The sequence below is a fragment of the Cucurbita pepo genome, chromosome 8, assembly GCF_057944985.1.
Source record: "Cucurbita pepo subsp. pepo isolate OVF chromosome 8, ASM5794498v1, whole genome shotgun sequence".
In the NCBI taxonomy this organism is placed as follows: Eukaryota; Viridiplantae; Streptophyta; class Magnoliopsida; order Cucurbitales; family Cucurbitaceae; genus Cucurbita; species Cucurbita pepo.
Window position 1 is genome coordinate 4,217,668 of NC_141805.1, and position 25,899 is coordinate 4,243,566.

General features: G+C 35.3%; 3 protein-coding genes and 1 long non-coding RNA gene across 5 annotated transcripts; 3 read left to right on the plus strand and 1 right to left on the minus strand.

Annotated features, from left to right (window-relative positions):
• Window positions 1–1,177: 1,177 nt before the first annotated feature.
• On the minus strand, window positions 1,178–2,410 carry LOC111799666 (uncharacterized). Its single transcript, XM_023683098.2, has 4 exons — window positions 2,271–2,410; window positions 2,057–2,130; window positions 1,484–1,696; window positions 1,178–1,390 (listed from the first exon to the last, which is right to left on the minus strand). The coding sequence occupies exons 2-4, from the start codon at window positions 2,123–2,125 to the stop codon at window positions 1,337–1,339; spliced, it is 336 nt and encodes a 111-aa protein (XP_023538866.1). The 5' UTR covers window positions 2,126–2,130; window positions 2,271–2,410; the 3' UTR covers window positions 1,178–1,336.
• A 3,258-nt stretch (window positions 2,411–5,668) lies between these two features.
• On the plus strand, window positions 5,669–6,866 carry LOC111800623 (uncharacterized). Its single transcript, XM_023684402.2, has 2 exons — window positions 5,669–5,889; window positions 6,004–6,866. The coding sequence occupies exons 1-2, from the start codon at window positions 5,875–5,877 to the stop codon at window positions 6,595–6,597; spliced, it is 609 nt and encodes a 202-aa protein (XP_023540170.2). The 5' UTR covers window positions 5,669–5,874; the 3' UTR covers window positions 6,598–6,866.
• A 5,581-nt stretch (window positions 6,867–12,447) lies between these two features.
• On the plus strand, window positions 12,448–14,778 carry LOC111800748 (protein IQ-DOMAIN 17). The gene is made up of 5 exons (XM_023684581.2): window positions 12,448–12,760; window positions 12,825–13,076; window positions 13,155–13,400; window positions 13,490–13,636; window positions 13,723–14,778. Exons 1-5 carry the CDS (start codon window positions 12,680–12,682, stop codon window positions 14,497–14,499), a joined length of 1,503 nt encoding a protein of 500 aa, XP_023540349.2. The 5' UTR covers window positions 12,448–12,679; the 3' UTR covers window positions 14,500–14,778.
• Window positions 14,779–19,998: 5,220 nt separating this feature from the next.
• LOC147791387 (uncharacterized) lies at window positions 19,999–22,586 on the plus strand. Of its 2 annotated transcripts, XR_015422249.1 has the most exons (3): window positions 19,999–21,568; window positions 21,732–21,778; window positions 22,381–22,586. It is a non-coding gene; the product is annotated as an uncharacterized LOC147791387 (long non-coding RNA). The 2 variants fall into 2 exon arrangements; XR_015422248.1 differs by having other exon boundaries at window positions 21,732–22,586.
• Window positions 22,587–25,899: the final 3,313 nt, after the last annotated feature.

Consider the following 25,899-nt stretch of genomic DNA (forward strand, 5'->3'; position numbering starts at 1 on the left):
ACGTGAAAAGAGTAATAAATGAAAATAAAATATACTTAAGATAAGAAGACAAATATTTAAATATTTGACTTATAATAAAATATCAAATATGATATATATGGTACTCAATAATTCAGTACTAAATATCCTTAACAAAAATAATCCATAATTCAGTACTAAATATCCTTAACAAAAATAATCCAGACATATAATTTAGTACTAAATATCTTAACAGGAGATACAATTCTCCAGACACCATTCTCACCAGCTTGGTTTTCGAGAAACTTCAAATGTGTTCTCTGGACGAAATATTCTTGAGCATATTTTCTCTCAAACCCATCTTCAAAGTTGCTTGGTTCTTCCCCGAAGCTATTGGAATTGGTGGTAGGTTCTCTCAAACCCATCTTTTTTTCTCTCAAACCCATCTTCAAAGTTGCTTGGTTCTTCCCAGAAGCTATTGGAATTGGTGGTTGGATAGATTTAGAGTGACATGGAGCTCAAAATGGTTCATTTTAAAAAATATTCTTAAGCTAGCTATATGTTACTGTCATGCTTTTTCAACTATGTGATCTTGACACGCTCACAACCAATCTGAAGGAGAACTTAAACCCCATATTTATTTTCTGGTTTCATCAGACTATCGGTGGAATAAAATCTTATTCGCCTACACACGTTGTTTATACCTGCATGTTCAATCGCTGCGGCACAACAATAGTTCACTAATTTAATTTAATTATCCAAAGATAATTAATCGGCCCACAAGACAATCAGAGGACTCACTAATTCATTCTTGCTCAACTTTGTTCTTAATCCATTTTTTTAATATGTTCAACTGTAATTTTGTATCAATCCAACTCTTCGTTTGTTCGTATGAGTACTTTATCTAAATATTTTTTTGGTACTCCACGAAAAAAGTAAATTACAGAAGGGAAAGAATGTATGGGAAATCATACCAATGTTAGTGAATGGTCATAACGCAAGATCAGGTCACAAATTGGTGTATGGTTACAAGAATTTGAAATAATTAATGATTTTAGCCAGATTCATTCTAAAAAGTTGAAATTGTTCCATATCATAAGCTCAGTTTCCTCCCAATTGAAGAAGAATTTGGCAACTGAAAGTGAGGTTCAGAAACGCATAGAAGCAACAACCATCCAAAACATATATGCCTAGCTACTGAGAGCACATAAGATATATATAAACCAAAAAGATGCGATCAAATTCAAATTCAAAACAAAACTTCAGGCAAATTTTTGTCACGGACGTCCAAAACTACAAATCAGAAAAGTAACAAGAAAGCCCTCTGGCATTCAAAAGATAGTCAACCTAGTTCAAAATATGCAAAGCCATGTTTGATCTAATCAAACAAACTGAATCCCATATCATCGTCACTCTCCTCCTTTGGTTCTTCCTGCGAGTAACAAAAACAATCCCATGTCACGACGATGTACATGAAAGGATAACAGTATTATTCTCAGAATTGAAATTGCTCTATCGGCCATACCTTCTTCTCTTCCGGAGGAGGTGCAGCTGCGGCAGCAGCCCCACCGGCTCCACCAGCTGGAACAGCAGCAGCGACTGCGGCACCTCCGCCAGCCCCAACGTTCATGATCAAATCCCCAATGTTACGCTTCTCGGCAAGCTTAGCAAAAAGGCTGAACCAGTAGGACTCCGCATCCACTCCAGCAGCTTTTACAAGCGTGGCAAGCTTCTCTGCCTGTTAAAAGAAACACACTTCGGAATCTTATTTCCATACAGATGATATAACAAACGCTATCACAGAAATTCATAACAAAAAACAATCGTCACACATTGGAACAAATTTCATAAACATACAAGAAATTGTGTAATAACAGAAAAACAATATCTAGATTGTAAGCGTCGTTCTATACATATATATGAAATTACGACGAAGAAACAGTTCGAAAACGGACAACATTCACAACAATCCTTTTGAATAACACATGATAATCTCCCTACTAATTACTTAGAAATCGGTAAACGAGATCCCGAAAGGTAAGTACTGATAAAGAACATAAATATTGAAGGAGGATGTCATGATTGAAGAGAAACATACGGTGACGGGGATGTTATCGTCGTAGAGGATGAGAGCAGCATAAGAGCAAGCAATTTCTCCGACCGACATTTTCACTGCACGTTCAAAAGCGATAAAAATTACAGAAGAAGAAATCAGAAAAAGAACACAATTCCTAAAGCATTAGAATTTGAACGCATTACAGAAAAATCAATCAGGAAAAACAATTGAGATTTGAAGGAGAGAGATTTCCAACCAGAAGTATGAGCGACGGCGAGGCTCTTAAGCTGTCTGTTCTTCGCTGCGCAACACGAAAGCGTTCTAGGGTTTGAGAAACTCACCAAGGTAGGGTTTTTATTGAAGCTTCATATGTGGGCTTCCTTTATTTGTGGAGCCCAGCATGGACAGGCCCAGATCCAGGACACGGCCTCGTTCCTGCCACGGCCCAATGATGGTTAAAACTAGGCTTGGACTTATTGAACCAGGGCTTGCACCTATCGGACATCAACCTTACGACAGGATTTGTGGGAAGCTTCCCACGTTAAAGATGGTCGATGAGAGGCTAATCCCAATCGAAGATCATGTTTATTTCTTGATGTTCATCTTCAATTGTGGTATAATTTACTTGTGACAATGCAAAGTGTTCGTCCTAGCCAAGTTTTTGGATATTCAACAACATTGTTCGAGCACAAAAGCATGTGTTTCTCGAACGAAATAAGGGCAATGTCTCCCCTTACTCTAGTCCAACTCTCCAAATTTTCAACAACGAAGACTTCTTCATCGGATCTTCAAATAACAATATCCTTTCTAGCGTTCGAAAGGTCGTCAGTGTGATTCCACGTTGGTTAGGGAGGAGAACAAATCATTTTTTTTATAAAGATCTGGAAACCTCTCTCTATTAGACGCGTTTTTAAAATCTTGAGGGAAAGTCCGGAAGCGAAAGCCCAAAGAGGACTATATCTGCTAGTGGTAGACTTGAGCTATTACAAATAGTATCAAAGCCAAACATCAGGCGATGTGCCCACGAGGAGGCTAATCCTCGAAGGGGGTGGACACGAGGCGGTGTGTCAGCAAGAACACTTGACTCTGAAAAGGGTGGATTGGGGGATCCCACACTAATTGAAGAAGGGAATGAGTGCTAATGAGGACGCTGGCCCCAAAGGAGGGTTGATTGTGAGATCTCCATTAGTTTGGGAAGAGAACTAAGAATTATTTATAAGGGTGTGGAAGCCTTTTTCTATCAGACGCGTTATAAAAATTTTAAGGGGAAGCCCGGGAGAGAAAGCCGAAAGAGGACAATATCTACTAGGGTGGGCTTAGACCGTTACACGTCATCTCTTCGTCTACAAAGAGTTATTTGAATTTATTTATAACATAATGATCCATCCATGAACCACAGTCTTAGTAATGAGTAATTGAAATTCCTCTTTTGGACATTTATTATTCAAAGAGCGAAAGTCAATGTATATTGTCCACTTTGAATCTTTTGGACATTTGTTATTCAAAGAGTGAAAGTCAATGCACACCGTCTACTTTGGATCTTTTGGACATTTGTTATTCAAAGAGTGAAAGTCAATGCACACTGTACACTTTGGATCATTTAGACATTTGTTATTCAAAGAGTGAAAGTCAATGCATACTGTCCGCTTTGACTCGTTACGTTTTGTTGTAAACCTCACCATTTTAATGCACGTCTGTTGGGGAAAAATTTTCACACCATTATAAAGAATGTTTCATTCTCCTCTCCAACCAATGTGAGATTTTACAATCCACACTCTTAAGGGTCCAACGTCTTTGCTACACACTGCACAATGTCTGATTCAATATCTATTATCGATGAGTTTGGATTAAGTTGCAATGTTTATAGTCGTTAATCATATTAATGAATATAATTATTTGAATTTGTTATATGGGGTTCCAATATGGTAAGGATAATGATTACATAGGGAAGAATTTAGAAAACTGAAAGAGAGTTGAAAATTTGGAATGGTTGCAACAAGTTGAATGATTATTGTGTTAAAGTTGCTTCAAAGCATCTTCTAATCAACCAGATTTGATGTTCATGATGCTTCTCCTCCACCTCCCTTCCCTATATCATTTCATTGCCCTTCTCCCCTTACACTCATAATTCAACTCCAAAATTCAAATCTTATCTTCCAAGTTACCAATAAATATATATATTATTAATTCAATAATACTAAGTCTGGTCGGGATTGAGATATTTTTAGACCCAATCCAATTACTCGAGTCGTAAAATTTTCAACTTAAATTGTTGTTATTAAACAATGAATTCGACATTTTTTATAAGAATATGGATACCTCTCTCTAGCATACGCGTTTTAAAAATGTTGAAGGTAGACTCAAGATAGAAAGCGAAAAGGAGCACCGCCCTACTACCTCTTTCGTAATCATATTTCCTCTTGTGCACTACTTTTTAAGGCTTTTTTTAACCTCTAATCACCATCCTTTCTCTTCTTCTTTTCATTCAACCTTTTATGTTACCTTCTTTTAACATAAACAATGCCTTGTTTCTCCAACCCCTAATTACTTTTCACACTAGATGGGGGTGGAATATTTCACCCAACCAAATAAACAAAACCCATCATAAATATAAATATAAATATAAATATAAATATAAATGGTAGAGATTTATCCCGTTAAATTTGGTTCTCGTTCAGTTGAATTTTTTTTACTAGTTGGTGACCCGACCAATTAGAATAGAGTTTACCATCCAACTCAATCCTTGTTTTTCGAAGATTTTCTTTTTTTTTTTTAATCCTTTTTTTAAAAAATCTATAGACAATATATGTTACATTAATAACTAAAATCTTATAAAGTTTAATTATCCTCACATCAATTACAAATGTTCTGAACTAAAATTTCAACCCGACCCAATCCAACTTTTATGATTTAGATTGAGTAGTTCAGATTGGTTTGGTGATCCAGAACACCGGTAAAGAATATAGTCATAAAGGTGTTAAAAGTTTGTATTTTCGAACTCTCTCCCTCAAAAAAGGAACCCCTAAAGAGACTTGTCTTTGACCTTTCATCAACTAGTTGGATTGAAAGAGCCAGACCTTCATTCAAAGTCTCACTTATGGAATGTGGTCGACCATTAGTCTTGGATTAGCCCATCTTCTATGGCAGTCCTAACTAAAGACTAAAGAAAGATCAATCCGTTGCGCAAGTGAGATTGATTAAGAAGTACTTGACGCTCGTCGAGACCAGTGCTTTGTCATTTTCATTCTCTACTTTTGCATTGAGACTAAGCCCCTTGTATACTAACGGTAGCAAAGCAGGAAGTCCTCTTTCAGTCAATTATTCATATAGATAGCAAAAGCTCTCGAAGTACCCACTAAGGCTTCCAAACCCACTTTCTAATCTTTTGAAAGGATGAATGTAGAAGAAAAAAGAATTGAATACAGGGTGAAATGTGATACTATAAGAAGCTAAGATTGAGCAAATTAATGGATTATTAAATGAATGTAGAATAATAGCATATGAAAAATGAAGGAAGTGACATACACAAATCACATATAATGGTAGCAATGGGCTCCATTTGTGGGGAAAGCTGACAACCCAGGCATTGTGTGCAATACTCACTCACCTTCTTCATCATTATCCCATTTCATTACTCCAATTTTGTCAACATTCATACGCATTACCCACAAAATAATTCCATGCTCAATTATTTTGGAGAGTAAATTAAAAGAGATGAAACAAATAGTGTTCATAATTCTGTAGAATATCGAGAACAATGTTGCGTTGTCCTGTTCATTAAAAAGTAGTCTGTAAAAGACAAAAAGCGAAGGCCATCGGGCCGCGGGGCCATCGCCATCATCATCATCATCTGCCCATATATGAGGATTCAGGAGGTATTGTTTATTTAGAAAGCAAAGGATTCTTGCGCTCTGTTCTTTTCCATCGAACATATTCCCTTCTTGTTCTTCTTCTTATGCCCATTTTAATTCTCTGTTGCTATGTTCTAGCTTCCGGGTATGGGAAATTGCGTGTTGAAAGTCGCCGGAGAAAGGGTGGATGTGGTGAAAGTGGTGACTGTCGACGGCGGAATTATGGAGCTTTTTACGCCGATTACGGCGGAGTGCATAACAGGGGAATATCCCGGCCACGCAATTTTTAAGAGCCGAAGTATATTCTCGGAGCCCCTTCTTCATAAGGATGAGCTTCACGCGGGTCAAGTCTATTACCTTCTCCCGCTTAACCCTTACAAGCCCTCTGCTAAAATCGAAGCGGACGCGCCCAGCGTTGTTTCCACGCCGTATCGGATGTCGACGTGCGAGTCGCAGAATGCGGTTGCGAAGAAGCGGGCGGCGGAGGGGGAGGCGGAGGTGTTTCCGAAGTATAGTAGTACGGGCGTTTGGAAGGTGAAGCTGGTGATTTGCCCGGAACAGCTGTCGGAGATTTTGAAGCAGGGTAATCGTACGGAGGAGTTGATTGAGAACGTGAGGACGGTGGCTAAGTGTGGAAACGGCGTCGGATCGGCTGCTAGCTCCGATCATTCCAGTGTGGCAGGGAGCTGGAAGGGATCCGCCATGGATAAGCCCCAGTATGGATTGAAATAATATATATATATAAATCTATACATATATGTTTGTCCTTTTTTTCCCCTTCTTTGTATCATATTAACAATGGCTGCACCCATAAATTAAAATTACGCACAATCTCTTGGGTCGAGGATTAGTTAATCAAGCAATTAGCAATGCCCGTTTGAAAGTGCGAACGTTTTTCTGGTCCAGCAATCTCTACCGAGCATGGGCTCTATTAAAAATTATGGGTCTCTATAACAATATGACATTGTCTACGTAAATATAAGTTCTGATAATTTTATTTAGACTTCTTCGAAATGTCTTGTACCAATTAAAATGTATTAAACTTGTATTTGGAGGAGAAGCAGTGGACCTCAAAGGCTTTGGTTGCAGAAAGAACAATGACAATCTGAAAAGGCCATGGCAGGAGAAAATCAAGTGTCTATCAATTTTGGAATCTGGTCCAATTCTATGCCACTAATAATTTAATTTAAGGCTGCATAGGTCCACTAGGTTAGCCATGGTATCCCAAGCATTCAAGATCGTAGAAGTTGGAGTGCCAATTCACGATCAAAATATGTCGAGACAAATAATGTGAGACGAAGCTTTTTGAATAGAGGTGTTTGTGAGCCCATACTAAAGTTTCAATCAATTCTTGCCAATATCGCGCCAATAAATTAAGAGCATGTCCAAATGAGGACATTGTTACCCTGCCATATATGCTTCTTGTGTGTTGGTAAAAAGTAACTCATCTAATGGTATTTAACATCCACAAAACGACCAAATAAAAGGCGTCTCAAGTTGAAATATCACAAGTAACACCTTCTTTCGGGTTGTCGCAAGAAAAACTATAACCAAAATCGAACATTAATCTTATGAATATTTATAGCGGAGAAAAAACTAACTCGTTCACTAATTAAAATACTAGTTTACTATCATATCCTTCCAAATCTGTAACAAAAAGGGGTATTGAATAAGATGACAATTGTGCGGTGCTTGTTAAACAAGATCACGACGTTCTCTTTGTCGTGACCTTCGACAATAGAAATCTAACTTGATTCGGTGACAATTTGGTTCTCAACGTGATTCTTTAAATACAGTAAAATATTTTTTTTTGAACGACTCAACATTTTTCCTTTCATAGTACATGTCCTAGTCTTTAATTTTGATCATGTGATTCTCTCTCAAACGTACAGATGATTTCCGAGCTTATTTTTGAGGTCGATTTTTCAAGCTATGAAATCTTCTTAATAATAAGATATTTGAGTATTCCATCTTCAAAAACTTGCTGCATCTTCTATTTTTTTTTTTAGACATACAACTTATGATCTATTGGTAAATGGGCTGTCTTTTGGACGTAATTGTTTGGATTTGACCTTTGTTGACTTTTAGACCTAATAATTGAGAATGGTTGGCTTTAGGCCTTATCATTCTAATTTTTTAGCGTTCATATTCATTTAAGCTCGACTTAAATATCATACTCTAGTTTTAACACGTACAAATTAATATTTTTTTTAAAAAATAAAATCTTACAAAATGTATATTCTTATAAAAGGAGAAATTAATATAATTTTTAATAAAAAGTTCTGAAAGTCCACCAAATAAGAAATAAGAATATGATTAATAAAAGTGGTACGCAAGTAAAGATGACCCTTTTATGAGGGTAAGGATTCCTAACTTGACACGGAATGTTAATAATGTATTTTAGTAAACACTGTCAATAAAATAAAGTCATCACGTATCTTACCATCAGATTCCTATCTTCGTCTTCTATACTTTTAAATATTGAATTTTCATCAATTTTACAAAAAAAAAAAAAAAAAAAAAAAAAAAAAAAAAAAAAACTTGTTTCATAATAATAGATATATTTTCAATTTCATCTTTATTATTTAAATGTTTTAAATTCAACTACTTATAATTTAACATTTTTCAGATTAATGACGTGATAAATTAAAAATTAAAGAAATAAAAAAGTCATATAAGAAAATATAGTTTTAAATTTTAAATTCAATTATTTTCTTTTATGGTACACCAAATTTAACGGCAAAAGGAAAGAAAGAGATCCAACTGCTTCCCTCTAAAAGGAAAAAAAAAATGTATAAGAAAATCCAACTGTATTATTTTATTTAGGCATCAATTATTTCCTTTGACCTTTCTATTTTTTTTTTTTTAAAGAAATAAAAATAAAATGACTTCTATATTAAGTATTTAGGTGTATAGGCTATTTTGGTATCCTCGGTGGCTGATGGTTAATAATATATATATATACATATATATATATATACACTTATATATCCATTATATGCATTATCAAAATAATAATAATAATAACCCTAAATTGATTTTGTCTCACATATTTGATATCTACGAGTTTGATAGGTACTGCGTAATTCGACACTAATAACCTTATGAGGTAATTGTTGATAATCATTTTTGTGGCAAGGGATAATGTTGTGTGTATAGGATCGCCAATCACTCATTGTCACTAAATAGTGATTGCTGAAAATTGCTTTTTGGTGAATAGATTAAGTACAACACGAGTAATCAACCACCAAGATCCCTTGATTTTCATTGATGAATTATATAGTTGTTTATATAATTGACGCTAACAGGACTTAATGAGTATTTTTAATACTCATCCTATTTCAAAAATGATTTTCAAGTAAAGATAAGACGGTAGCATGGGAGCGGCAAACAGGATAGAGAAGCCGGTCATAGAGCAACTTTGAGTTCTTATTTTTTTTTTTTCATGTATGTTAAATTAAAAACTTTTAGTGCTAAGTGAAATCTACGACCAGTATGTGTGTGAAAAGTTGAGTTTTTACATTGAAAGAAGATTTTTAGTGAAACGAGGGGACAACCAAGATCTAATAAGTGAATATTTTGAACGGGAGAAAGACTACAATGTAATGGGTAGAGAGGCAAATCCTTTCCTACGATCTTTACCCGTGTAATTGTTAGACTAATCCAAAATAGATGGATTGGTGGGCATATGGGCCTCAGCAGTCTTGGGTCCATCAATTGAACATGGAGTGTTGAAAGCTTGGACAAAGTGAGCATGAACAGAATCAATTTGAACGTACCGTTGGTTGCAACGATCAACATAATGTCCCTCCGTGTAGCATATTGGCAGTAAGTTGGTCAACGACCTTGACCCGAGTGAGTTCTTTCTCAGTTGGAAGAGTTGTTATCATGAGAATGAGAATGACAAGAAGGAGGGTGACTTCTATGGGTGCGGCCACGATTAGTGGCGGTGAATTGTTTCTATCCTCGTTAGCTATTATTGGAAGGCTTCATGCCCAAGATTTGGATCAAGATTCGAAATCTAGATGACTCCCAATATATCCTGCAACATAGCTAACTTTGAAATTTCTATGATTTAGGTCACTCGGTTAGCACAAGTAGTAACTTTTAATTCTTTTAAATATTTCTTAATTATCTTATTTTCGGGTCACAATTCATTCATTCATCGAGTCAAAATTATAATAATTATTGATATGTATAATTATTGATATACATATCTTATTCATTGCAGGTAGAGTTATTCTTATTCACATGTCAATGATAAACCTCTCAGTGACCAAGATCTATAAGTCATAGGTGTTATATGCTTATATATATATATATATATATATTAAACTCAAATCTATATTAATATTAATATTCCGTTGGATACTTACAAAAAAGATGATATGATATTTTAATATAGAATTTAATGGTAAATATATATATTTTTTTTCAAAAAGGAAAAAGGAAAATAAATAAATAAAAAAAATAAATTCCAGATATGTGGGTGAGGGAGAAAGGGAGCTAGGAGGATGGAGTTTGGTGACGGTAAGCGACGGTGGTGGAGGGGCAATGATGGTGGCCGGTGGGGGGTGGTGGGAGGGGTACGGAACGGAAGTGCAATTTTAATATTAAATAATTTCATTATATTTATTTACTTACATATACCATTAGAATAAAACATGTATAATCATTCCAATGTCCTTTTATATTTTAATTAACTAAAACTATACTACATTAATTCAAATGCTATTTTATTTATTTTTTCAAATTATAATACTTTGAAAAATTTGAGTATCGACCAATTTTTTAAATAAAAAATTCCAATATTAAGGGACAAACTTGAAATTTGTTAGATTTGAATCCTACTATTAACATTTAATAAATTTAAATAATTGGAAGTCGAAATGTCCGTGATGTTTTTTTTTTCCTTCTCCCTTTTTACAGCAATAACTGAAAATGCAATTATTAATAAATTTATAATTATTCCAATTCTATATGAATCTATCTATTGACTTCGGCATTTCATTTAAAATATTAAGGTCAATATGTTTTAGTGGTTAAGGAGACAAACTTGAAATTTGTTGGGTTTCACCCATGCAGGTCGAACCCTACCGTCGACAGTTTTTCCTTCCTCACTTTTTACCACAACAACTTAGGATGCAATTATTAATAAATTTAAATAACTATTCCACTTTGTCACCATAGGTATGATAAAAAAAAGTAATATTTTTTTAGTTCATCTTGATATCGGTTTAATTTATCTCAATATCAATTTAGCTCATCTTAATATCCACATAGCTAAAAATGATGTATAAAAGTAAAAAAACACTAACTCTCTAATCTAGATATTGATCTAGCTCATTTCAATATCAATTTAGCTCGCCTTTTAATTTAGGTCACAATATTATGAGTAAAATCAATTTTAATTAACCTAATTGGTTAGTTTTTTTTTTTTTTTTTTTTACCAAGTTATATATTATTTTTTCTATTAAGAGACTTATAAAAAAAATCAATTTTAAACTTGAACCATATAGAAATCAATTTAAAACTTGACCAATTAAAGATTAAATTTAAACATTATTGGATCAAATATATTATTTTTGAAACTTTAAGGTTCAAATTTAAATGGAGTGTTATTTTTTTTAAAAAGAAAAATAGACTAAATAAATGGTTTAAATCCCAATAATAAGAAAAGGTGTATTTTATCGAATAAAATTTATACGAGATAAAATTTGATATTAGAATTCATAATTAAATATGATTTAGTTATTTGAAGGTGAAGACCTTGTAAGAATCCGGTCGACTAATTAAGGAGAAGATCATAAGTGTATAAGTAAGAGACACTATCTCGAGGCTCAATAGTGTATTTTATTCGAGAGGAGGATTATTGGAGTCTCACATTGGTTAATTAAAAAAAGATAATGTCTACCTTAATTTAATGTTGTAGAGGACGACAAGAAAGACTCAATGATGTATTTTGTTTGTTCGGGAATTGGAAAGTTATAATTAAAGTAAACTATAGAAAGAAGAGTGTAACATGACGTGAACGGAAACGGTTACATTAAGAAACGTTGTTGAAAAGGAGGAACAGCGTGGTCCGACACCACAGGTGAACCAACACTCTCCCTGTGTCAGTAGCACGTGATAGCACGACATGAGCCTTGTTTTTTTGAAGTAAGATTTCGAGAAACAGGGGAGCTGGCGCTGCCTTTTATCCATCCATCCACTCATTTATTATTACTTTTTTTGGGGCTTTGGGGCCGCGGAAAAACCAAGCAATGGCGCTGGCAATGGCGCTGGCATTGGCGTTGGCGTACCCCTCCCCCACTCCCCCCCTTACCCTCCGCACGGCGGGGCAATCGTAACGCAACGCAACGCAACGCAACGCAACGCCTGGACTTGAATGGAATGGCGTTGAATCCTTTGTATTATTAAATGTCCACTGCCCCTTTCTTGGGTCCTTTCGCTTCATCCCACTGACAACCCTATGCGCCATTATTGCTGTTTTTGTCCCCAATCTCCTTCCACTCTTATTATTCATTCATTTATCCAACTAATTAATTTATTTAATTTCCCTGCAAAAAGAAAAAAAAAAAAAAAAAAAAAAACACTAAAAGACTAAAAGTAAAAAAGGGTACAGATTCCTATTCTTCACTATCCAATGGGTTGAATTCGAGATTATCTTTGGGTGGCCTGGATGGAATCACAGCTGCATTGCTTACTGGCTTTCTCTGTTCTTGAATCATGAACCATCTCTCTCTGTTTTTCCCTCCCTGCTAGTGTTGTTCTTGTAAATGCAGAGCCCTCCTCTGTTTTTTCATTTTCTTTCATGGGTAAGAAGGGCGGCTCCTCCTGGTTGACTGCTGTCAAAAGGGCTTTTAGATCTCCTTCCAAGGATGAAGATGACAAGGTCTGAGCTTTTCATTTTCTCTCTGTTCTTAACCCTTTTGATCTCACCTTCGTTTCCTCTGCAGAAAAGAGAGAAGCGGAGATGGATTTTCAGGCGATCCACTAATCTACACGACACGGATACTCACCAAACGCCGTCGGCTACGGAACATGCATCTTCCGAGGCAGCGCTTGCGGTTGCGGTGGCTACTGCTGAAGCTGCTGTCGCTACTGCTCAAGCAGCTGTGGAGATTGCTCGCCTACCTACTCGGCCTTCCAATCACGCTAGATATCACTATGCTGCGATTGTTATTCAGACCGCTTTTAGAGGATACTTGGTATGCTAATGAAGTACTGTAAATCTCTGTTGTTTTTGGGTTGAGATGGGTGTGAGTTACTCTAATTGAATTTTACAGGCAAGGAGGGCTCTGCGTGCGCTGAAGGGGTTGGTGAAGTTGCAGGCTTTGGTGAGGGGTCACAACGTGAGAAAACAGGCGAAGATGACCCTTCGATGCATGCAAGCTTTGGTTCGAGTGCAAGCCCGTGTGCTCGACCAGCGGATGAGACTCTCCCATGACGGCAGTAGAAAATCCACCTTCAGCGACACAAATAGCGTCCTTGGATCGCGTTATCTCCAAAATTTCTCCGATAGAAAATCCGTTGTGAGTGAAATCCGATGAGGGTTTTCTTTGTTTTCCGTTCTTGATTTGAAATTAAGAAACTTGAATGAAAATGGTGTCGTGTCGTGCAGTCTCAGTCAAGGGAGGGAAGTAGCACTGTCACAGACGATTGGGATGAACGGCCCCACTCTGTTGAAGAAGTGAAAGCTATGCTTCAACACAGAAAAGAGATCGCCATGAAGCGTGATCGAAATCTCTCCCACGCCTTCTCCCAACAGGTTCATCTCTTTCTCTATCTCTTCCTGCTCTGCTTTGGTACTCTGTTTTGGTGCTCTGTTTTGAGGGGTCTGTTCTGTTTTTTCAGATATGGCGGAGAGGTCGAAGTCCATCCATGGGAAGTGGAGATGATTTCGAAGAAAGACCCAAATGGCTGGATCAATGGAATTCAAGGAAGCCATTGGAAAACAGGGGAAGAGCTTCAACGGATCAAAGAGACCCCATAAAAACAGTCGAAATCGACACCTTCCAGCCCTACTCTCACCGGAGAACGGTTCAGAATCAACAAAGAACAAATCCACATTCCGGCAGCTCGCCACTCCACCGGTCGCAACAAAACATACCCTCTTTCCACCACTCACCAGCCACACCATCCCCATCTAAAACAAGGCCTCTGCTAGTCCGGTCCGCAAGCCCACGTATCATCAGAGACGACAAAAGCGAAAACACATCCCAAACACCAAGCTTAAGGTCAAACTATTACTACAGTGGCAATTTACTTCAACAAAGTAGAACAGCAGCAAGTAGCAGCTATAGCCAAGGCAATTGTTTGCCGAATTACATGGCAGCCACAGAGTCCGCAAAGGCACGATTACGGTCACATAGCGCGCCGAGACAACGGCCATCAACGCCGGAGAGGGAGAGAGGAGTTGGGTCAGCAAAAAAACGGCTATCATTCCCAGTTCCTGATCCAAATGGGTATGGCGTTTACGAGCGAAATTTGAAAAGTCCAAGCTTCAAGAGCGTAAGCGGGACATACTTTGGGATGGAGCAGCAATCCAACTATTCATCTTGCTGCACCGACAGCCTCGGCGGCGAGATTTCCCCTTCTTCAACGACGGATCTAAGAAGATGGCTAAGGTGATTCATTCACTGACAAATTCATGAGTTCCCCCTAAAATTACAGTCTAACCCCAAAAAACAGAGAGTTGGTATTATGTTTAGGCTAGAACAGAGAGAGGCAGAGATTGAATTGCAAAAAGTTTGTTTGACCAAAAGGGATTATGGGTTTTGAAGTTTAGGTAATACTGAAAGAGATTTTTGTATTTGGTCTGACAAAAACAACCTGGTGTGTGTGGTTTGATGATGTTTGTATTGTAATGTTACAATAATAATGTTTGGAGTGAGTGATGTTTGTTGTGTTTGTTGTGTTTGTTGTGTTGTCTTCTTTCATTTTGCTTTTGAGTTTATGACCATGCAACTCCATCAGTCTTATCATGCATTGGAGTGTAGTGCCCATTAGTGATAATCTTGATGCAAAAAAGGGAGGAAATTAAACAAATTTGTGGATGAGTTTCACATGTTCCTTTAGGAATCAAAAGTTGTTCTTTCTTTGTTGTAAAAGGATTATGTGTTTATGAATGCTTTCTAGTAAAAATGTTTAGTATTTTGATGTCTTTAAGAATACTTTTAATAACCTTATGATGTAATGTGACGCCCAAGTATATGAATGAAATGAGACAACCGACAAAATAAGAGTGATCTTAAGGATATGAAATTACTTATTCCAACAATTTTCACCTTAGTTTTTTTAAAAACACCGTGTGAGCAAAGACAAAATATGTTAAAATGACTTGTATTAGTTTGTAAGGTAATTTTTCACTTTCAGAGTACTTTAATATACACTAACTGAGTTTGGTTGTAAAAATCTTTTGAATCAATTCAAAATTTCAAATTAGTGTGGTTGATGTCAAAAATAATTCGAACAGAGTTCACAATTCAACCAAATCTTATATATTTTCGGGTTGGGTTAGATTCTATATTTTCACCAACTTTAAATACAAATATTAAATATTTTTATTTTTAAAGATTTTATTTATTTATTTGAACAAATAATCTATATTTGACCTGACTTTGTTATATAAAAAAGAATTGGGAAAGTGTTTAGAAATTTCAAAATGAAGGTTATTCAAACATTTAATACGAGGAGGACATTCAAAAAAGTGGTCAGTCCTTAGGCATAGACTTTTGATAGTGTGAGTAATAAACTCATATGTGAGTATCATTTCGAGACGTCCAAACAATGAGTATAAATTGATAATAGATTCAAAACAATATCAAACCTTTAAATTTTAAATTTTTAGAAATTTTCTTTTTATTGTCGGTATACGAAAATAAATAATTTCTACGCTCCAAATGTATTGAGATATTGAAATTTATTATAAGAGTATTTTTAATTATTTAAAAAAATTGATAGGAATGAATTGGTAATATATAGGTAAGTGTTGTGCATATGATATGAGATGATATGTTTGAGTGAAAGGCTGCTTTTGAAAGCTGAAAAGGGTGAAGGAAAGATGTTTGGGGGAAAAGGCAACGCGAGGCCCCATGGAAGGAGGCAGGCAACCCATGTGCTGAGTCCTGTCTCCAACGCCAAAGCACCCACTCATCTCTCTTTTTCCCCCACCCTCTTCCATGTAATCTTTAACAAATTATTGAACCACTACAATCATATATTATATTAACACTTTAATCAATTTTTGTGAGCTATATGGTATGAGGACGACTACTCGTGTGACCGTCATCGTGCCAGGGCCCCAAAATAATTGCAGTCTAACGAGACTGTTTATAGAACTCGATGACTCAAATAATTTAGACTATCTAATCCAAATTGTTAGAGCTATATGTATGAACATGGCTGCTGTTGCTGAGAGTGCTTCAAATTCAAGTCTATGGCATAATAGATTTGGATATATAAGCGTTAAAGGAATAAAGATGCTGGCTACAGAAGGAGTTTTGGAAAGTCTGAAATCTATTGATATGAGTCTTTGTGAGAACTGCGTTATGAGCAAACAAAAACGAGTTAGCTTCACAAAGACTGCCAGAGAATTGAAGAAATGTACCGGGACAACGAAGCAAGTGGGGGTTGAGGTTGAGTTGCTAAAAGATTCACCTAGTGATGTTGTAGCAGATACTCAAGCAACTCCTGAGACTGTTGTTGAGGAATCATAGGTGATATAAGTGGAAGTTGAAGTTGAGTTGTAGAACAATTCATAGGGTGATGTTGCAGATACTCAAGAAACTTTTGAGACTATGGCTGAGAAACTAGAAGCAGAGCAAGTGACATCTGAGCAGGTGTTGAAAAGATCATCTAGAGCTATCAGAGTACAAGATAGGTACGTACCTTCTTTACAATATCGGTTGCTGACTGATGAAGGGAAACAAGAGCCCCTTGATGAGGTCCTACAGTTGGAGGATACAACCAAGTAGGAGCAAGCTACGGATGATGGGATATCTAGGCTTCAGAAATGCATTGCTCTTTCATCTATTGAGGTTGAGTACGTGGCAATAGCTGAAGCTGGAAAGGAGATGATATGAATGACAGACTATCTAGAAGAATTAGGCAAGAAGTAGTGCGAGAAGATTCTTTAGGTAGATAGTTAGAGTGTCATACAGTTGGCGAGGAACCCGATCTTGATGGTGTTAATATAACACATGCGGAAGCAATTTGGATCTTAGGCACTTTTAGAACATCAATTATAGTAAATAACTAGCATGTTCATAAGTATTAAAACTTAATGAGTTTGAATACTAACCTTTTGTAGTTCAAACTTCTTTTTCCTCACGAACCGGTTTCGAACCACCACTAGTGTCTTCTCCACTATCCTCCAGCCTTAGAACGGGATTCTGGAATCTGGTGAGTGACTAAACTTGGGAGGGATTTTGTATATATGAAGAGAGTGTTTGTGAGAGGTTTTTCTCAAGGTTTTTCACCAAGAAGAAGAAGACATTCCATGTACCATGATCACTCTATTTAAAGAGTCATGTTTGCATGTTCATGCAAATTTGAGATCACCAAATTTTGACACTTAAAATTCCACTCAAATGTTTGGGATTATGTAGCAAGCATGCATGTTTGAGTTAACCAAATTTTGACACTCAAAATTCAACTCAAACTTGTGGGGTTTATTTGGCAAGCATGCAAGTTTGGTTAAACTAAATTTTGACACCTCAAAATTCCACTAACATGGATTTTTCCACTAAATGAAGTCAACATTTTGACTTTCTTCATTTTAATAAAACAATTAATTTGAATAATGAACTTCAAATTAAAGTAACATTAAATGATTAATTAAACTATTTAATTAATATTTAATATTAATTCAAATGTCAATCCCAATCAATTCCGACACATAATTGATTAAGATATTTAAATCTTATTTAAATATCTCAGATTCTCTCCTTTTGTTTAATTAGTAAATAAAACAAAAATGCGGTTAAATATATCGTATATATGTAGTGCATATTCCCTAATTTGAATTCGAACACTTCGAACTCACTCGTCACACTGTTCTATGGTTTAGGCCGATATGAGCTAGCAGAGGGACCTAATGGACCTATAGATCATGGGCTCCAACGATCCAAGATTAACCGGCTAAACTCATTAACCTTGTTAACCAACATTCGTTAACTACTAGGGCACCCCACTATAGCCTAGTAGTTGCACTCCCCTCACTATAGATATATTTCTATCCATTTGATATAACCATGATTAGTAAGTCGATCCTTCACAGGTTGTTCGTAACTAGAGCTGGGCCAATTTACCGTTTTACCCCTAAAGTTACTTCTTGTTCCTTATGTCTCACTGATCCTCTAATGAACAATTGGTTTGTGGTCCAACCAGTAAACCGAATCCCTCTCAGGCCAATGAGAGGGTGTGGCCCCTTGTTCAAGACCTGGAGTCAGTGCTTAAGGGAACTACCTTTCTTCTATCCCTAAAAGTGGGTAGGAGTGAATTCTATCTTGCACCCCACGTCCCCAGCCATTCCCCCAGTCTTACCCCTGAAATGGGAGGCCTATTGAGTCGGCGAACTAGAGCCACTCTCACCCATGCAAATCTAAGGATAATTCCGAATAAACAGGAGTTCATGGTTAGCTCAGGATTAAAACCGAGTTACCTAGGTTATCGAATGAAAAGAAAATCAGTCTCAACAGTAAACGACATTATAAAGTGAGAGTGGTTTTCTTCATGGTCCGATCTTATGCAATACTCATTGCATAGGATGCCTCCACTCACATGTCTCTACATGTACAATTTAGTGATCACATTGTTTATATCATATACAAAAGTGGGCCGCATCCATAATGTCTCCAGAATAAGGTACTCAACCTTATCCTTATACTATAGATAATTTTGACTGTATACTTGAACTTGATCCACTCTTATGTCTCTACATATAGTTCAAGTAATCATACTATAGCCAGAGTGTTCTTAGTTTATTGGATTTAGATTAATGATCGTAAAGTTCACTTTATTCAATAACAATCTTTACTGAATAAACAACAATAATAACTTTATTGAAAATAGAATATGTTTTTGTTTACAAACTATGAGTTTTAGGACATAAAACCCAACAGATCTATCATTCAAAAACAAAACATATAAGGCGATACCATTTCACTCGGAGGTTAGTGGAAGATTGTGATGTGTTTCGAGAAGATAAAGGGTGGAAGGAATCCATCAAACATTTTTGTTTTGATGTTTGAACATTGAGGTTGTGCAAAGCCTCAAGTGGTATGTTACAGATTGAGAATGAAATTCTTGGTTGATTGGATTGGTCTCCCAGTGGGAGATTGTTGGGTTGACTGGATCAGTTTTCAAGTAGGATATTGTTGGGGTTGACTGGATTAGTCAAGATTGTTAGGATATGGAACATGATGCCTAAGATCTCGTACATATATATTTGGAAGATATTTAGTAAAGATTGATAAAGATTTGACCTTACAAGAAATGGTACATTTAACAGCATTTCCTTATAGCCTTTTTTCACATGACGAAAAGTCCTTACAAAAAAAACAGGCCGGCCCAACAAAATTTCATTTTAGGGCTCTTTTTATTATTTTTATTTGTCATTCATTTTCTATTTCGTTGCTCCTTCCTTCAAGCTGTCCAGCCCATTTTTATTTTAACAATTTGGATTGCATTTCTTTTTTACAAAATTTAAAAACCCTAATGACCATGTCAGTACGAGCTAGAGAGCGAAGGAAAGTGCGAAGGGAATGAAGGAGAAAAGTGCGAAGGGAATGAAGGAGAAAAGTGCGAAGGGAATGAAGGAGAAGACGGAGGATATGGCGAAGGAGGGGTCGAAGAAGGCGACGGAGACGGTGCAGAATATTGGGGAGAAGGCGAAGAGGATGGTGGAAGGGGCATGGGAGGCGGCGAAGGATACAACGCAGAAGATAAAGGAGAGGGTTGTAGGGTCAGATGAAGATGAGGGGGAAGAAGGGAGAGGGGGGAAGAAGTTGATGATTGAAATAATGGGTGGAGTTCCTTATAGTTGCATCAATGAAATTTCATGTTGTTTTAGGCTTTTGATCCAAAGATGTTCAATGTGTTTGTGGGAACTGTGGAATAACATAGATATTTGAAGGAAATTTGTTTTGTTATCCTCTTTTTAAGTGTCTATGAATTTAAACACAAAGGAATTTATTTCGGGTATATACATTGGGTCCAGATTTGTTGCTCTTTCGGCCAAGAGCGATATGTGTTGTCCACTTCAAAGGGCAAGGGAAGATGAACCAGTATTTTTCTTTTCAATTTTTTCATGGTCTACTTCTTTCTTCTTTTTTTTTTTAGTTTTTTATGGCTTTCTTTCTCTGTCTTTTAGCTTTAATAATGGTGGCTCTAAATCATTTTGAACCCCATTTTCTTTGATTTGGCTTTCTGGATGTTGAAATCTCGGTCGAAAATTTGTGTTTTGAGCTTAATTTGTGGAAGGGTTTTGATTGATAAGGCTTCTAGTGGATGGAGTCTAAGTGGGTTGCTTCGATTTTGTGCCATGGTTGTGATTGAAGAGAAAAAATTGTAATGGAGGAGAGTGTCGGTTGAAAAGAGTCAAGGGATTGGTCACATTGTGCCTGAAAATGAGACGTTTGGCCATTTGATTGAAGAACATGGACGTGAGAGTAGCTCGTGCTATGATTTTCTTACTTCAGAGACCACAGAGACCACAGGGATTGAGGAGCACAGTCATAGCGGCTATGAGGACTCATCTTCCCCTTCTTCATTGAGTTGGTCCACTCGAAAAGATGACGGATCCGATTGTATTAGACTTAAAGTAGAAAAAAATTATGTTGTTAATAGGAAGCTGGAGAAGAAAGTATCTCATCATCAGGTAATTTTAATCCTCTTTCCTTTATGGGGTTTCTCCATATAAATTGTATTAATCTTTTAATGGTGTGTGGGGCTATAGAGATTGAGATGATGAAGGAAAGATTTTCTAAACTGCTTCTTGGAGAAGATATGTTAGGCTGCGGAAATGGGGTTCGTACGACATTGGCTATATCTAATGCCATTACAAATATTTGTGATATGCTTTGTCTCTTTTACACCATTGTCTAATATTCTATCTAGGATTGGCATTGGTTACAGTGTCTAATGATGATTCCCTTCCCCATTGTTTTGTTATAGCCACTCTGTTTAGGCAATTGTGGCGATTAGAACCTATTCCCCAACAGAATAAAGTGCTCGGCTTCTTTGTGTTAGCAATCATTGACGCCTACTTGGCAGGCAAGCTTGAGGTACTGGATAAGAATAACTTCAAACAGGTTTTTTTATGGCAACGTATGGGTTTTGGGAAAATAAACTTTTTGCAGGAAGTATTAGAAAGTTTTGAAGTTTCCCTAAACCTTAAACTCTCCTCGCGTCGTTGAAGGAAGCTCTGGATTCGACCAAGGAGTTGCTTAGACTTGGGAGCAAGGGGAGCAAGGTTTGTTTGGTGCGTTTTCTCTACTTTTTGTGTGCTATCTGTTTAATTAGCACAGTCTGCCCTGCAATGTTGTGAATTGATGAATTTCGTTATGATTTAGTGTTGAACAAGTTTGGGCAAAGATCTGGTTAAGTTTGGGGCTTGAAGGAGCTGCTTTGGCAGCTTCTCTTTAATCGTAGATGGTTTTTTTGGTTGTGGTCGTTCACATGCTTAAGTCTCATAAATGTAAGCTCACATGGAAAAGATTCTCTTTAAAGCTTTTATGCAATGTATTATTCTAATTCACTTCGACTTCGACTTCGAACTTTATTTGAACTCAAATCTTCCTATATTGTGATAACTTTATTTGAAACTTTAAATGCATCATCACCTACTTTAGTTGATGTAGGTGGACAAGAGCTTGGAGGAATGCATTATGTCACATTATTTGTCGAAGTAAGAATCTTGCTTATCGATGTAACCTATAACCTGTATAGCAACTGTAAGAGCACTATCTCTCATTGAAGTGTTGTGATATTGTGGCTAAGTTGCATGGTTGAACTTGTTTTCATTAGTTGTCTTGTTGTGGTATTATTTCTATTTTTCGTAAAGTGATTGTCGTTCAAACATTCAGCCAAGACACAAGACCTCCTAAACCATATGTTTTCTTATTTTATTGCTTATTTTTTCTCTATGTTATTATTACTCTTTTAAATTCTCATATTTCAACCACATCCCAAGATGAAGCTTGCTGGATGAATTTATTATGGATTGGAAAAACCTTTTTATTCCTTTTCGTTCCTTAGTATTTTAGTATTTTTTTGTGTTGTCATATTTTTTAGAATACATTGCATATCATAGGTGATGGTTTTGAGAGTTTGTTTACCGCCCTATGCTGCTTAAAATTCTCTCAAAGTTATGAAATAGAGTAAGGTTAGTCCAAGAAAAACTCCTCAGTACTAGAAGTTTAGCACGAGGAAGGAGCGAGAAGCCTATGACCTACACATATAGAGGTACACATGCTACCTTCTTTTTATTGAGTTATTGGTTATTTATAGGAAATGGGAGGTGATAGAAGACTTACAATATAAAGTCATGAAACAATCCCAGACAATCGAGCATCGATCCAAATAATGGAGAATACTTTATTTTGTATTGTTTGAAGAACTTTTTTATTATACGAAATTACTACTCATTTTATAATGTAAATAGATGATGAAGTTTCAATTGTGAATAGAAATTACAGTATTTAACTTGCAATGAATTGTTTGTGTGTGGATTTAGTTAAAAATGAATACACGAATAGATTTTTTATTTATCAAAATATAATTAATGAAATGATAATTAAATAATAAATGATCAAATGACATTGTTAGCATAAGATTAAAGCTATGAATACTATATTATAGCGTTAACAAAATGTTATAATAAGTTAAAGATAACATAATATTTTAGCTATAAAATGTTATGAAATATATTTATAACAATGTATATAAGCTATAGTTTTATATTATATTATAGCATATATTATAGCTATAAAAAACGCTATAAAAAGTCCTAGACTTTTAATAACATGGGCTGTCACGACGTACGAAAAATGCTATAAAAAGTCTATGATAACGTTTTTCGTATGTTATTGTATTCATTATTTGTTGTAGTGTGAGAGACATATATTTGTTAGATTATATCTAATAAGTTTAAATCTTTGCCAGCTATATTTATAAATTGAAACCATATATACCCTACTAGTCCGTGCTCTCAACATGTAGTTTTTTTTTTTCATTTTTTTTTTCATTTTTTGTATTATGTTGTTGCACATACCTGGAATCATCAATAAATCCTTTGGCTAATATTCCTCAATTTTCTCTCTCCTGTTCTTTGTGTTCATCTTGATCGAATGTGCGCGTTGTTGAGCGATTCTAACATTCTCGATTAGTGGTTAGATGGTGAACCATCAATCACTTTGTTAGGGACATAATATGATAATCTAATCCTGCTGATAAATAAATACTACTTATTCAACAAATTCGATTGATTGATACGAGTTGATTTTCTGTTACGATAAATTGACGAAACAATAGCTACGCCAATAGCTGCTTCAGCGGCTGCAACAGCTATAACAAAAATTGAGAAAATATTCTTTTTTAATTGACTACATTTAGTATAAGCTTAAGACACATAAAGGCCCTAACCATATTTCGGCTCGTGATCAATCTGGACACCTAGTTGTACTTTCAATTTTGTTCAATGTTGAGTTTGGACCGTTAAAATCACAAAACTGAATATACATTGAGTCAACGTGCCTTCCATCGTTCAAATTAGTTTATTTCAAGTCTAAACTTTCACATAATACTTCTTATAACATGCTCCAACACATACAAAAAGAAATTCTTAATCCAAATTTCTCAGTTGTTACTTGATTTGGGTACTACTTTTTTCGTCCGTTCATACCTTTGACATACTCCAAATTCTCCCAAACTTGTTGTATAAGTCCTATAATAAGTGAATATGTTACAATAGGATAGTAACAGCCTTCAGGGGTCGGTCCAACTGGACTGGTCATCTTCAACCTTCAGCGGTCGGTTGTCACCTGCGTGGTTCAACTAACTTAAAATTTAGAATTCAACCCAACCCAATCCAACCGAGAAATTACCTCAAATTCGAGCTCTGGAGCACTGTGTTTTATTGGGTACTGGGCTTGCCGCAGGCCCAAAATTCCCTCTATTACCAACGAGAAGTATTAATAATTTATCAGATTATAAGATATTATCTCTTAAATTTAAGTACAAATTATTTAACAAGTTCGCCACAACGTGATTGCCTCTTTAAAGCTATCAAATATAGATCTCATAATAATCACGGGATATCGAAGTGAGATACTTTCATAATTTTTCATTTCTATATTTAATATGTATCAAATTGTTAGTTTTAGTGGTATATAATTTAGTTGAACTATACTAAGATTGGTGATCATTTATTTACTTTACAAAAATTGGTCTAACAGTTACCGTGTCCTTTGCGGATTTCAAGATAGCCTCGTTGATTGCATGTTGAATAACCTATGATCCTCTTTGAATTTTTATCATTTTATTATTGAGAGAGAGAGTTAACGGAGCTTCTGTGGTGAATTGTTGCAACGACCGATGCCCAAGATTCAGAATTTGAATTCAACATATAATTGCTTCGACAATCCCCTAAAACATAGTCACGTTACTCATTTTCTTGCTTCTAAGAATGAAAACTATCCACATAGATCAACATGAGTCCTTCAAACATGCTTTGTTCTCACTCACAAGTATCCTAGAAAATTATCAGGAGGTCACCGAACATAAAATTGCTTCCAAGCAAATCATGCTTAACTATGGAGTTATTATAATTTAGCCATCGTGTTAAGGATATTTAGTAATAAATTATAGTTTACCATATATATTATATTTGATATTTTATTATAAGGCAAATATCTAATATTTGCCTTATTACCATAGGTATCTTTCCATTTATTACTATTTCCATATCCTTGTAATTTATTTGATTATAAATAAGATAACTTTCACACCATTTAGGTGTGGTGGATTAATCAAATATTCACACATCGAAAAGGAATGTCTACCTTATTGGTATAGGTAGTGACTTTCAATTCTTTTAAGTTTTTCTTAGATGTACCCTATTTTAGTCGAATGTCACAAATAAGTAAATAAATAGATAGATAGATAAATAAATAAATAAATAAATATCTATCTATATATATATATATATAATTCCATGAGTTCTGAAACAACATTTTAACTTCGAAGGTTTAAGAAAATGCACTACAACAAATAATAGATACGATAACTTACGAACATGCTATCATAGACTTTTTATAACATTTTTCAAACTCCTCGTTATTGAAGTTAAACTTTAAAAAAGTTAGATGAATATGTAAAATAAAATTAAAAAAAAAAAAAAAAACTAAAATGAATTAATATCACAAGTTGAAACAAAAATGTACCAAAACCACAAGTACCCACTACCAATAAAGATTTGACTTCTCATAATAATAATAAAACCTAATAATTAATTTCATAAATATGAGAAATTAATATAAATATCTTTCTTTTAAGTGCAAGCAAAGGGAGAAAATGTCAATCGAGTTAATAATTCAATCTAACTTTATATTTAGTATTTATAATTAATATAAGTGATGTGTTGTGACTCATAAATATTTGATATTTGAATTTTATAAGATTTTAGTTATTAATATAATATGTACGGTAAAAAGAATAATATTTTTTAAAATAATTAAAAAAAAGAATAACTGGACAATTCAAACTAAAAAATAAAGGGTTGAACTGGTTGTAAACTCTATTCAAATTTTGAATTATGGTTGGTGCAAGTGACACGATTGTGAAATAGGATGGAACCAAATTGAAAAAGAAAATCAACTTTTAAAAAATCTTTTATTATTATCTTTTGAACTTTTGTTATCTTCTTTCTTTCATTCCCTCCCTTGTACGTTACGTTATCTGTTCATTCACATTAAAAGTCTTGATTCCAAAAGAAATTAGAAAGAAAGAACTTAATAATATATAAATAAA

Excerpts from the sequence above, each read along its gene's own strand:
- LOC111799666 (XM_023683098.2), bottom strand. The coding sequence starts at position 2,125 with ATGTCGGTCGGAGAAATTGCTTGCTCTTATGCTGCTCTCATCCTCTAC. Across the intron at positions 1,697-2,056 it reads ACGATAACATCCCCGTCACC|GCAGAGAAGCTTGCCACGCT; the intron begins GTATGTTTCTCT and ends TTCTTTTAACAG. Across the intron at positions 1,391-1,483 it reads CTCCTCCGGAAGAGAAGAAG|GAAGAACCAAAGGAGGAGAG; the intron begins GTATGGCCGATA and ends TGTTACTCGCAG.
- LOC111800748 (XM_023684581.2), top strand. The coding sequence starts at position 12,680 with ATGGGTAAGAAGGGCGGCTCCTCCTGGTTGACTGCTGTCAAAAGGGCT. Across the intron at positions 12,761-12,824 it reads CCAAGGATGAAGATGACAAG|AAAAGAGAGAAGCGGAGATG; the intron begins GTCTGAGCTTTT and ends TTTCCTCTGCAG. Across the intron at positions 13,077-13,154 it reads CCGCTTTTAGAGGATACTTG|GCAAGGAGGGCTCTGCGTGC; the intron begins GTATGCTAATGA and ends TGAATTTTACAG.